Consider the following 13,423-nt stretch of genomic DNA (forward strand, 5'->3'; position numbering starts at 1 on the left):
TGTACTGTTTTTGCTACCTTTTTTTCACCTGTGTAATGCTGTCCTCCTGCTTATTCTGGGGTTCAGACTGAAGAGGTGTTGGGTTAAATGTGGAAGACATTTCGTTTGAATGCATTCAGTTCTGCAACTGACTAGGTATCGCCTTTCCCTTCCCGTTGAATGCAGTGTTAAATGTGCTGCTCACAATTGTCAGCAGCAACATGGACAGTGTTAAATTGACAAGAATGGTGTTGATATAGCTGTGTTTAGGCATGGCTTCCTTGTTTTGGGTCTGTTAAGTGTGTTTGTCATTCTGCTGGAGTTAACTTAGTATTTTATATTAAACCTACCTTACACATCCAGTTTTTCTCCATTTGTAACTCAATATTAGGAAGATCCTCATAATGTTTGGTATACTCCTCCACCAGCTGAAGGAGAAAAGGATCTGGTAAAATAAAGGTATGTTGCTAATATCATGTAGGTAGCTAGCTAGCTTCTTTGCAAAAAACTAGCCTGGTATTCATGGCACATTGTAAATATCTGACTGCTACTAGGATAGTATTCTGTAAAAGACATAACCAAATTCATAAACAAGCCAACAAATATTAGTTATATCAAATATGGAACAATAAATGAAAATGTTCAATATATCTTTCATTTTGGATCAAGGTAGGTAGTAGCTAGCTAGAGATGACATGCAGGAACTTGCAGGGATTTGTAGTCTTGCATTATGTCTACTTTGATGCAAATTAGAATTTTCGAATCTGAAAGTAAATGGAGCCGAATATATTGATAAAAGTCACCTTGTCCGAGAGAGATTTACACTGTTGTCAAAACGTCACGTCAGAGAAAGCCTACATGAAACACAGACCTTATTTGAAGTGGTTTTAAAATCCCCTATGGGAAAAATGAATAGTGAAAAAATGATTTGAATATTTCTGTGTTTGACTGCTAGGTTTTATGGGTATTATGACGTCTCCACTGTCCATAGAGTGCAATAAAAGTTGTACAATTACTTCTGCAGTGCATGGCCAGACTAAGCAAGACAGGCCCTGGGAAAGAACATTTTAAAGGCCCCTGTCTTCGCATCAGAGAGAAGATGTTGCAGCTTTAAAGGAATTTTTTGCAATTCTACAAATGTTTGCCTTGGGGAAGAGATAACATTTTGCTGTTTTAAAGATTGAATTACAGTGCATTATGTTCAAAACAAAAATGTTTGGGAATACAAGAAGAATTAAGTTGGAGTACTGTGGATACCAATATCCTGTGAGATAATCTTTATCAGCCAATGTCACTTTTTGTAAAATTGTAAAGCATTTATGTAATTTAAAAAAAGCACATAAAGGCTTCATAATTCATAAAGGTCATGCTATAACTGACTGATATTATCTCATAGAACAAAACGTATTAGATCTTCTAAGCCTCTGTTAATCTCAGACCTTATTTTCGGCGTTCATCCCCAAACCCTATTCTTTCCACATTAATTTTCCCCATAGGAATGGCTGAACGAACCAGTCATTTCCGGATTTTAGGACTACAAGCTGGCGAGCTCTATGTAGGCTATGGGATGGTAGCTAGCTAAGTGCACAGATGCAATACACACAATATTAAATACTTTCTCCAAGCTAGCTAACCACTGTAGCTAGTATTGACATTATAATTAAATCACAGGATTAGCTAGTTTCCATGAAACAGCTGCATGTGTTAACTGTCGAGTTAGTGTCCTTAGCTATTTAGCAAATATGCTAACGTTAGCTAGCTAGCTAAACATTTGGCTATGGGCTGGCACTGGCAGTATGCGATTATGGAGAGTGAATTAAATTGTTTCCTCGTCATCTTGCTAGGTAGTTATATAGCTGTGGGCATCTGGCTAGTATCAACAAGGGTCTTTCTGCAAAATAGCAACATTGGCGCAGATAGCTTGGAATCTAGACCATAAGCAATACGCAATGATATGCATTGCCAAACAAAGCTATTGCCAACTTCTGGTTTGGAGTATTTTAACAAGGCTGACGACTTGCAAGGTCTTTGCTGTGTGAACACAAAATAAATTGACTGTCGAGACTAAGAGGTGCTAAGTACTGTCGGCAGGCAAAGATTTGACAACCCTATGCGTCTGAGCTTTAAGGGTTAAGAACATAAATTGTGGATGAATAATATTAGCCTACATTGTATTGCACCAAAACGTTTTCCACGGATCCCTTGTCCAAAATTTGTTTAATCTGTTGTTGCTAGCAATATTCATGAACAAATTATTGTTGTCCTACATGTTTTTATTTTATATTTTGAGATCTGGCCTTGGACCTCCTGCAGTACCCCCTGGAGGTCCGCGGACCCCACATTGGGAACCCCTGATCTAGGCTACACATCAGCGCTTCATGAACAGCCTACATACAGTACCAGTCAAAGATTTGGACAGACCTACTCATTCAAGGGTTTTTCTTTATTTTTACTACTTTCTACATTGTAGAATAATAGTGAAGACATCAAAACAATGAAATAATACATATGGAATCATGTAGTAACCAAAAAATTGTTAAACATATCAAAATATATTTTATATTTGAGATTCTTCAAATAGCCACCCTTTGCCTTGATGACAGCTTAGCACAGTCTTCGCATTCTCTCAGCAAGCATGAAAAAATATATTATTATTAACAACAAATCAATACAAAAAGTACATGGGGGAACACAAGTATATATACGTAAAAATTTTGCACACATGACTGTAAGGCACTTTGGATAAAAGTGTCTGCTAAATGGCATATTATTATTATTATTATTATTATTATTATTATTATTATTATTATTATTATTATATATAAAGACTATACAAAGGACAATTGGGCTAGGGCAGCGTTTCCCAAACTCGGTCCTGGGGACCCCATGGGGTGCTCGTTTGAGTTTTTGCCCTAGGACTACACAGCTGATTCAAATAATCAAAGCTTGATGATTAGTTAATTATTTGAATTAGCTGTGTAGTGCTAGGGCAAAAACCAAAATGTGCACCCCTTGGGGTCCCCAGAACCGAGTTTGGGAAACCCTGGGCTAGGGGGACAATATCACATTACACAAGGATCTTAAGGGGCATACACACATGTATAATTCTAACAGCTTTTTTGTTGGTAGAGTATTTAATTGTCTTAAAATATAGTTCAATTTCTTGTGTAAGGTAAGAAAATGTGGTTTTGTTTGTAAAACATGAAACTTATTATAGCTAGTAATGCCATGATGACTGACGTAGCCAGGCTAGCCTATGTGCGGTGATAAATAGGAACACCTCCCCTCCGAATGAAAGTAGTGAGCGAACGACAGAACCATAACAGAGAAACGGATGAAAAATACTACTTTTCTACAAAGGGTACAGAATCGTCTCGAATCACCAACGGTAGGTTATTTTACGATATTCACATTAGTTATAAAGGAGTAGCAGGTGACCATACAGCCCGGGCTGTCCTGCGTAAAAGCGCTAGAGCGCCATTTTATTGAAAAAGACCGTAACATAATATGCGAATATCGGGTCCGGTTCCGAAAAATAGAACTGCGCATATAGCGTAATTTGCCTTCACGTCCAGTTATATATAGCCTATGTCATATTTTATTTTTCATAAAACAGCCAAGCTGCCCCTGGATATGTGTTGTCTTTTACGGCACCTTGGTAGCCTATTTTATTATGTTTAGCCTACTGATTAGCCTAAATAAAAGCTGAAAAATATAGGCCTAACTGCTGGAATTATCTGGAATTCTATGCAGCGTTTTGAACATTCAGGGAAATCTTGTCCCTAATAATATTATGTTACATGAATTTTCTGTTAGGCTACTTTAAGGTTAATCTTCTGGCAACAGGACAGGGTAGGCGTTGGCTTATACTTGATATCCAGAAAACGAATTAAGCAAATTATATATAGCCTATTTCATATTTTATTTTTAATAAAACTGCCAAACTGCCCCTGGATATTTGTTGGCTTTTATGGCACCGTGGTAGCCTATTTTATTATGTTTAGCCTACTGATTAGCCTAAATAAAAGCTGAAAAAGATAGGCCTAACTGCGGGAATTCTCTGGAATTCTATGCAGCCTATTGAACAATCAGGGAAATCTTGTCCCTAATAATATTATGTTACATTAATTTTCTGTTAGGCTACTTTAAGGTTAATCTTCTGGCAACAGAACATGGTAGGCTTTGGCTTATATTTGATATCCAGAAAACTAATTAAGCAAATCAATTATACAGTCAGTGACAGGAGTGTCAGTGACATGAGAGGGTTAGCTCAGTTTTAAGTCAACAGGAATAACGAGATGAGGCTTCAGAAAAAATATTGGTCCAAGTACTTACTGTTAATGACATCATCATATTTTTTTCCAGGGCAGTCATCATGGGAAAGCTGTGTGAGCTGGCCCTGGTGTCTCTGGCCCTCCTGGCTCTGCTTCATACTGACTCTACATGGGCCAAGAGAAGTGGCAGCAGTAGCAGCAAAAAGACATCATCCAACAACAGGGGCTCAGAAAAAAATCCGCCGAAAACATCAAACACACAGACGGGAAGCTACCCCAGACAACCCCAGAGCCCCAACAGGAACCCCAACCCGTACCCAGCAGGAGGTAGTTATCCAGGGAGAGGTACCAATCAGAACCAGAACCCAGCCGGTGGATACCCTGCAGCAGGTGGAAACCCCAACCAGCAGTATCCAGGCCAGGGAACCAACCAAGGAGGATATCCTAACCAAAACCCTGCTGCAGGTGGCTATCCTGCAGCAGGTGGCTATCCCAACCAGCAGTATCCAGGCAGAGCCAATCCTGGGGGATATCCAAACCAGAATCCTGCAGCTGGAGGTTACCCAGCCGCTGGTGGCTATCCTGCAGCAGGTGGCTATCCCAACCAGCAGTATCCAGGCAGAGCCAATCCTGGGGGATATCCAAACCAGAATCCTGCAGCTGGAGGTTACCCAGCTGCTGGTGGCAATCCTGCAGCAGGTGGCTATCCCAACCAGCAGTATCCAGGCCGGGCAAATCCTGGGGGATATCCTAACCAGAACCCAGCAGCTGGAGGTTACCCCGCCGCGGGTGGTTATCCTGCAGCTGGTGGTTATCCTGCAGCAGGAGGCTACCCCAACCAGAACCCAGGGAGAGGAGGAGTCAATCCGGGATACCCAGCCGGAGGTTACCCAGCTGGAGGTTACCCAGTAAGAGGGGGAAATACTGGCTGGGGGCAGGCAGGGGGCTACCCTGGTGGAGGGATGGGAGGAGGTTACCAACCCAACTGGAACCCAAACAATAAGATCCTCAGTCCCCGCTATGGTGGAGGCTATGGTTATGGAGGTGGGCACGGAGGTATGGGAGGTGGCTCTCCCTTCTCACGCTCAGTTCAGGGTATGGGACACTACCCCTCTACTCAGTCCAAGGGCTTTGCTAAGAAGGCTCTTATGGCTGCAGGGGTTGGGGCCGTGGCAGGTATGGCGGTTGGCTACGGCCTTGGGCGTTTCCCTCGTCCACACTTCAACTTCCGCAACCCTCAGGAGGAGCAGTCCTACAACAACTACATGTACAGCAAATACGGCGAACGCTCCACAGACGAAAACGACTATGGCCGGGACTACACCTACAAAGTACCACCGCGGGCAGAGTCCTACGACAGCTTCATGGATACCTGCATGAAGAGAAAAGACCTTCTGCAGGACCAGGGCAGAGACTCCCAGGCCACACCTAACAACCAGATGAACAACCCCCAGGGATCCAACAGCCAGAGCATACCCATCACTCCTGAGGTGGGGAACAGCAGTCCAGCTAGCAACCAGGAGGGAACAGACAAAGTGAAGCCTCTCACCCCTGCTCCTGGGGAGATAGCTGGAGAAGATAAGGAGGAGGTTGACGGCCCCACAGTGAGCATTGAAGAGATTGGTTACCCTGCGTTGGTGGAGCAGCTGAAGAACCGGAAGTGTGTGGAGCTGTACATAAACTACTCAGAGATCTTCCTGGAGAAGCAGACAGCTGAACGCAGCAGCAGCGGCAGCAACAACAACAACAACAAAAATCTGAACAGTCGCAGCAACCCCCTCGGTCAGGGGCTGGTACAGCTGATAACCAGCCTCCTCATGGTCCTGAGCAGCACTCTTCTGCTGCACTGAGACATACATTAGGTGTGTCCCTGTTGTCTGGAATAGCTTCATTTCATAGTCCCCCTTCCTCATCATGCCACTGATATCTTGTGAGAATAGGTTAAATAAGTAAGGTGGAGATATAACCACTCCTTTCACTTATCAGGTGTCATTATGATGGAAAGGAAGTCAGTGGAAAATAACTTCCAGGGACACAGGTGCACGATAAGGTCAATTTCCTCCAGATTGTATGGGGACATTTGAGCTTAAATATAGTTTTACTGTTTGTCTAATGGCCCATCTCATTTGTGTCTCTAACATTTGCACTGATCCCCTGTCAATTTGGATCTTCGCTGTAGTACTTCTAGACTTCTTTTCTATTGCACTTATTTTTTCATTGCATTGTTTCAGAGCAGTTTCTGGTAGAATACTCTGTTGATCACTGTATTTTGTTCTGTAAAACACTAATTTGGTCAGGTCATGCCAAATGCATGATGCTTTAATATTGTATCTGTGTATCTATTACGATATATCTCTGTATATAACACTAACACACAAACACTACAAGGACATACAGTATAAAGCTTTCTATTGACTCTGGATATCTATCAGGTTGTACGTAGGCACTAACCAATTTCAATTTTAGCCAATTGTAACCTGTTATGTGTTATTATGTGATAGAACATGAAATAAGGAAGCTATCACCTGACTGGGGATTCAGTGTCTTTTGCCAGTGTGGTTCCACGTTACATAAAGCATTATGTCACCTGTCTGCCAGATATTAGCTGGAAATCAATTTGGTCAGAAATGTTTTTTTGTGAACTAAACGGTACATTATACTCTGCTGTGATGTTTATATTTGTACTGTAAAGGGTCCATCTTATGTGGTCTGCAGCAATTGGTTAAAAAATGTCCTATTACCTTGTCCCATACCTCTCTACCTCCCCATCTAGTCTCCCTCTCCATGTCCTCCTGTCCCCTGGTTATCAGAAGTGCACTTATTTCTCTTGCCGAATGGATATAAACGACTCTTTTCCTTTTTTCCCAAGCATGTATTTAGTGAGGAACATACAACATGCATTCTTTTAATGTGTTTTGGAACTTTAAAATAACCACTTTGCCATGCTAGAACTAAATGGTGAATGTTACTTGGCCTTTAAATATTGCTGAAATCTGACTGATGTATTCTTCCAGGTACAGGATGAATAAAAACTAAATAAAACACATGATCAGCCATTCTCTCTTTAGAAAAACATGAAGGCAGTTACCGTGACAATCTCACAGAGCACATTGAAGCTTTAAAAGACACATCTGTTGCTAGGAGTCTAATTGCCTCAAGGGAAATTGTTACAGAACAGTCACTACTGTGAGAAAATCGAACAGACAGGGTTTCTGCCTGCTAGTTGCAGCATTACAATTCCCATTACTGTCTGTTAAATGATCCTTAAGCTATCTTTACAACAGAACACAAAGATCTCAAGTCATCTCATACACAAAAACATGTATTTTATTGTGAGCTAAGGCCCTATTATTCAATCAAAACCAGTTTTTGTGTTTCTGGGATACGTTAAAAAAAAACATGTTTTCTCTTCGCAGAAGCCTTGCACACAAGGCTTATATTTGAAAGTACTATGTTGAGATTTCCTTACATTCTTTTATTATTTATTTAATCCAAATGCGGAGGGAAACACTCTTTATTTAATATTTACTGCTCCTCCTATACTTATCCATGTTGTCTCTATTTGGTCCTGAACTTAACTACTGTCACATGCATCATAATGAACATGAGCGTAATAAAGCAACACACACACACACAAATCTACATTTTATTAGTGGACCAGAGTAGATCAATCAAGCATTGTGAAGAATCCCATATTACCAAATCCATAGAAAATAATATTAAATTTAAAAAACATATGTTTGCTTTTTGCAGATATAAAAGCCAGTGAATAATCACACATTTATTGCAATGACCAAATATGAGTAATAACATTATCAAAATCACAGCAAAGTAGATCTTAATAGGAACATATTGGCAGCATCCTAATTTAGTTAATCCAGTTATTACAGTGGATGAAGCTGAAAAAGGATCTTTGACAGTGACAAGTGACACATGATTTTACAACACAATATGACAGGAGCCCCCCTCCCTAATGAAGTTCCTATGAGTATAGCTTTGTAAAGGGTGGTGGGCCTATGCCAAAGGACAACAAGATCAGGACTTATTCAAAATGAGTTTGAATTCAAATTCAGTCCACTCACTAGTCTTTCGGACCAGTAATTCAGATAGAATCCACTTCCAAGGAAATGGTTTATGACCAGATGCCCCTCATCCAGTCCCCTAAGAAGAAAGGCACCATTGATCCCAGTGTGAGGAGGATGTTACTCATGGGGCCATGTCCGGGACCAGCAGTGTTTCTGTAGCGGCGCCAGTCAGACTGGTTGTGAAGCACTTGGCCTTCAGGATTGTAGAATCTCTGGTCCTCCTCAGATGAGAATGCGTCGTAGCCATACCCCCCCGTAGCCATGTCTTGGCCTACCGAGTGACCCCAGCCTGTATTCAATGGCAGCCCCACCCAGTGCCCCGGTGGCTGCTGCCTCTGCCATCTTCAGCCCTTGTCTGGAGGAGCCACCGCTCTGGGAGGTGGGCGCTTTGCCTCCCACCCCTACACTCTTTCCCCAGCCCCTGAATCCACCCCAGCCTTTGCATAGGACACCTGGGTACAGCGCTGCCACCAGCAACATCCATGCCCACAGGAGGAGAAGCTTCTGCTGGCCAATCATGACCTGAGATTCCTGCAAAGACAAAATACACTGGTAAAATGTTATGTAAGCAAATCTGAGCACAATCTATTGTTCAAGTGTTAGAAAATGATCCCAGGTAAGAAGAATTCTAATATACTGTATGTTTTAGAGTTTTGTCAATGATATGTTCTGAATGAGATGAAGGCACAGGAACAGTAGTAATGCACAGCTCAATTCAATGTACTGTAGCTGTAGGGAACCAAAACAAACTCAGCAGTACAGAGACTGTCCGTCAAGTCCATTGTAATCTATGTCATTAAGACAGGAATTAAAGCTGATGATTACACACGCCACTGCACTTCAAAACCAAAGGCTGCACACGGCAACAAACAAACAAGACAACAAATGGCACCTCATTGAATGTGAGGTCTAGAACATTCCCCATGCTCTGCCGACACAGCACTACTATACTGTACACAGTGGTGTAAAGTACTTAAGTAAACATACTTTAAAGTACTACTTAAGTAGTTTTTTTGGGTATCTGTTTTACTATTTATATTTTTGACTACTTTTACTTTTACTTCACTACATTCCTAATGAAAATAATGTACTTTTTACTCCATACATTTTCCCTGACACCCAAACGTACTCGTTACATTATGAATGCTTAGCAGGACAGACACACTTATCCCTAGTCATCCCTACTGCCTCTGATCTGGCGGACTCACTAAACACACATGCTTCGTTTGTAAATTATATCTGTGTTGGAGTGCGCCCCTGGCTATCCCTACATTTTAAAAACAAGAAAATGGTGCCGTCTGGTTTGCTTAATATAAGGATTTTTTATAGTTTTACTTTTACTTTTGATACTTAAGTATATTTTAGCAATTACATTTACTTTTGATACTTAGGTATATTTAAAACCAAATACTTTTAGACTTTTACTCAAGTAGTATTTTACTGGGTGACTTTCACTTTTACATGAGTCATTTTCTATTAAGGTATCTTTAATGGTACTTTTTCCACAACTGACTGTACACAAGTGACCTGTTTGCCCAGTTCCAATCAACAGGTTACGAAAGAGCATTTCGACTAATGAAAAATGTGGCGGTAAGATAGTGCACACACTAAGTGAAGATAGAGAACTCCAAATCCTCTTGTAGAAAAAAGTAATTTGGGTGCTTGGAACAAATGAATCAATCATATACAAATTAAGAAAGGCCAGCACTCACTTGAACATGATTTGCAATTGAAGCTTCTATTGCAAATCATATTCAATAGAAGCTTCAATTGCAAATCACATTCATGTGCGTGCTGACCTTTTTTCATATGTAAGTGCACACACTAATCCTAGTCATGCTAACCTTTCCAAATTAATGAAGTCTGTTTTGAGTTTGTATCAAGAAAATTAGGTTACCATCTGGTCTGACATATCTGTGTGTATTAAAAACAAAAAACTATGTTTTAAGTGAGAAGTATGCATTGGTCTGAAGCCAAAGAATAAAGGAAATTCAGGAGCACCACAATGCCTATTCCACCCATGCTCTACAAAGGTTTTCCAGTACACGGCTTTGACCTACTACAGTAGCTATGTTGGTCTATTACTTCAAACAATGTGTATGCAGGTTGCTTAGCATTCAAACCTTCTCAAACATTTGTACCCCATACAAGTTCAAGTATTGGATTCTTCACACACCACACTAATCCCATTCCACTACCTTTTCAAGCTTTTTTGAATTATATGAAAACAAGCTCATGCTTGATTGAGCGAGCTGTTTTGTATTGTAGTAATGTGATGCCTGCATGCATTTACTTAAACCTTTTTACTTAGCATAACATGTCATTGGGGAAAAAATTGTTTTCGTAAAATATTTTTTGGGGTTAGTAGGTATCCAATTTCCTTTCTTTTTCAGCTTCAGACCAATGCCTACTTCTCACTTAAAACATATTTTTTTGTTTTTACACCAGAAGGCGATTATGCAACATTATTCTACAACATTATAATACAGCATAACACAGCAAAGTAAAAATACACAATAATGACAAATGGCAACAGAAATAATGTAGTTATTAGTATTTATTTCATATTAACAGCTGATTTTCCAGAGGGAAGCGAAAAAACAGATACACATTTAAGCCAATATGGAGTAAACTGAGAAAGAAATATATACAGTATATGAGCGTTCCAGTACAGTATGTGGCGGTAATGCACTATAATGTTGGAATCCAACATCCTGTGTGGCTCAGTTGGTAGAGCATGGCGCTTGCAACGTCAGGGTTGTGGGTTTGATTCCCAAGGGGGACCAGTACAAAAAAGTATGAAAATGTATGCACTTAAGTCGCTCTGGATAAACTCCACAGAAGAGGCATGGGCGACAACGCCGATAGCTAGCTAGCTAGGGACAACGGTAGACAGTGTCCTTCGTCCCTCATGTCGGGCACTGTTTTCCCTCAGTTCTGTTAATGACGGCGAGGCAGGTGTTTGGCAGGTGTTAGCGAAGGACACTGGTTGCTAGCTAGGACTCCGGTACACAACAGTACTACTTTTTTTTGGAAAAGTAGTGATCTTTCCAATTATATTTTATTTAACAGTACTATATAACACAATAATAGCATAGTTATACCAATCAACACAAAATTACACATTCATCCTGTATATAACCATATTTGCATCAGGGATTGTATAATTGTCAAAGCAAAGAGGTGTTATATTTTAGAGCCTACCTGGAATGGTCACTGAGAGGACCTTTCCTGGTGATGCTGGAGTGGATCAGTCTGTTTTGTCTCCAGAGTGCATTAGACTGCTCTGGGTCTCCAATGGTTACCTTACACAACTGCCATTCATGTTTACAGTGTAGTGTATTAAGATTATGACTTTGTTAATGTTTTCAGTGGAACCTGAGAGGATGTTTATTTTAGTGTCAGAGGGAATTGTTTTAGTGTGACGCCACATACAACAGACAGGAAGTGTGTGTTGTAGACAGGGGATTGGACAGTAGAGGGAGCCACCCATATCTTGGGAAGATTATATATACTGGGTAAAAACGAAGAATAGGTTAGAGCGGCCATTGCAATCTGGGACGCCGCTCTCCGGGTGGTCATGACATCTGTAAACTTATGCTGGAATCTTGTGATATGAATAAAACGTATGATCAAAGGTTCAGTATGAGCGGACTCCTTTGTTTATCAGCAATAACTAGCGACATTGACTCGACACTACAACAGCATCCAGTCAACAGCCTCATAATGGTAACATTGCTCCTCTCTAGAAAAACATATCCCCCTTACTATTTGCTCACGATTAATTGTTTAATTGTTTATGCTAATTGTCATTTTTTTCTCTCACCCACTTCCTCTGCTCATTGTTCGCTCAACCAATGCAAGGTCTGCATTTGATCTTAGTGTACAATTTGAGTCATTATTTCAATGATGCTCCACATTTCTAGCAGCACTCTTCATTGCCTGGCATCTGTCCTTTCTCTCCCACACCCCCACACTTCCTGGCAGTTGTTCCTGTCATGGTGACAGAACAGCATGTGCTCTTATGTTTGTGACTGACCTTAACGACAGGGAATAGAGAAGACTTGACATTTGAAGGTCTCTCAATTAGATGTCTTTATTATCTTTATTGATTATTGTCCATAGTTAAAAAGACAATGATATAGTAGGAGTTAGTACATCTCACAGACTTCAGTAAGGTATAGTACCTTAGAGTACATCTCCTCCAATGATGTACAGTGGGGAAAAAAAAGTATTTAGTCAGCCACCAATTGTGCAAGTTCTCCCACTTAAAAAGATGAGAGAGGCCTGTAATTTTCATCATAGGTACACATCAACTATGACAGACAAATTGAGAAAAGATAATTCAGAAAATCACATTGTAGGATTTTTAATGAATTTATTTGCAAATTATGGTGGAAAATAAGTATTTGGTCACCTACAAACAAGCAAGATTTCTGGCTCTCACAGACCTGTAACTTCTTCTTTAAGAGGCTCCTCTGTCCTCCACTTGTTACCTGTATTAATGGCACCTGTTTGAACTTGTTATCAGTATAAAAGACACCTGTCCATAACCTCAAACAGTTACACTCCAAATTCCACTATGGCCAAGACCAAAGAGCTGTCAAAGGACACCAGAAACAAAATTGTAGACCTGCACCAGGCTGGGAAGACTGAATCTGCAATAGGTAAGCAGCTTGGTTTGAAGAAATCAACTGTGGGAGCAATTATTAGGAAATGGAAGACATACAAGACCACTGATAATCTCCCTCGATCTGGGGCTCCACGCAAGACCTCACCCTGTGGGGTCAAAATGATCACAAGAACGGTGAGCAAAAATCCCAGAACCACACGGGGGGACCTAGTGAATGACCTGCAGAGAGCTGGGACCAAAGTAACAAAGCCTACCATTAGTAACACACTACGCCGCCAGGGACTCAAATCCTACAGTGCCAGACGTGTCCCCCTGCTTAAGCCAGTACATGTCCAGGCCCGTCTGAAGTTTGCTAGAGTGCATTTGGATGATCCAGAAGAGGATTGGGAGACTGTTATATGGTCAGATGAAACCAAAATAGAACTTTTTGGGAAAAACTCAACTCGTCGTGT

At 40.8% G+C, this 13,423-nt stretch overlaps 1 protein-coding gene across 1 annotated transcript; it reads left to right on the forward strand.

Moving 5' to 3' along the window:
* The first annotated feature begins 3,264 nt into the window (after positions 1–3,264).
* On the forward strand, positions 3,265–7,299 carry LOC311099456 (uncharacterized protein). The gene is made up of 2 exons (XM_084140141.1): positions 3,265–3,367; positions 4,345–7,299. The coding sequence occupies exon 2, from the start codon at positions 4,355–4,357 to the stop codon at positions 6,101–6,103; it is 1,749 nt and encodes a 582-aa protein (XP_083996267.1). The 5' UTR covers positions 3,265–3,367; positions 4,345–4,354; the 3' UTR covers positions 6,104–7,299.
* Positions 7,300–13,423: the final 6,124 nt, after the last annotated feature.

The sequence above is a fragment of the Coregonus lavaretus genome (genome assembly GCF_964263955.1).
Source record: "Coregonus lavaretus genome assembly, chromosome: 24".
Taxonomy (NCBI): domain Eukaryota; kingdom Metazoa; phylum Chordata; class Actinopteri; order Salmoniformes; family Salmonidae; genus Coregonus; species Coregonus lavaretus.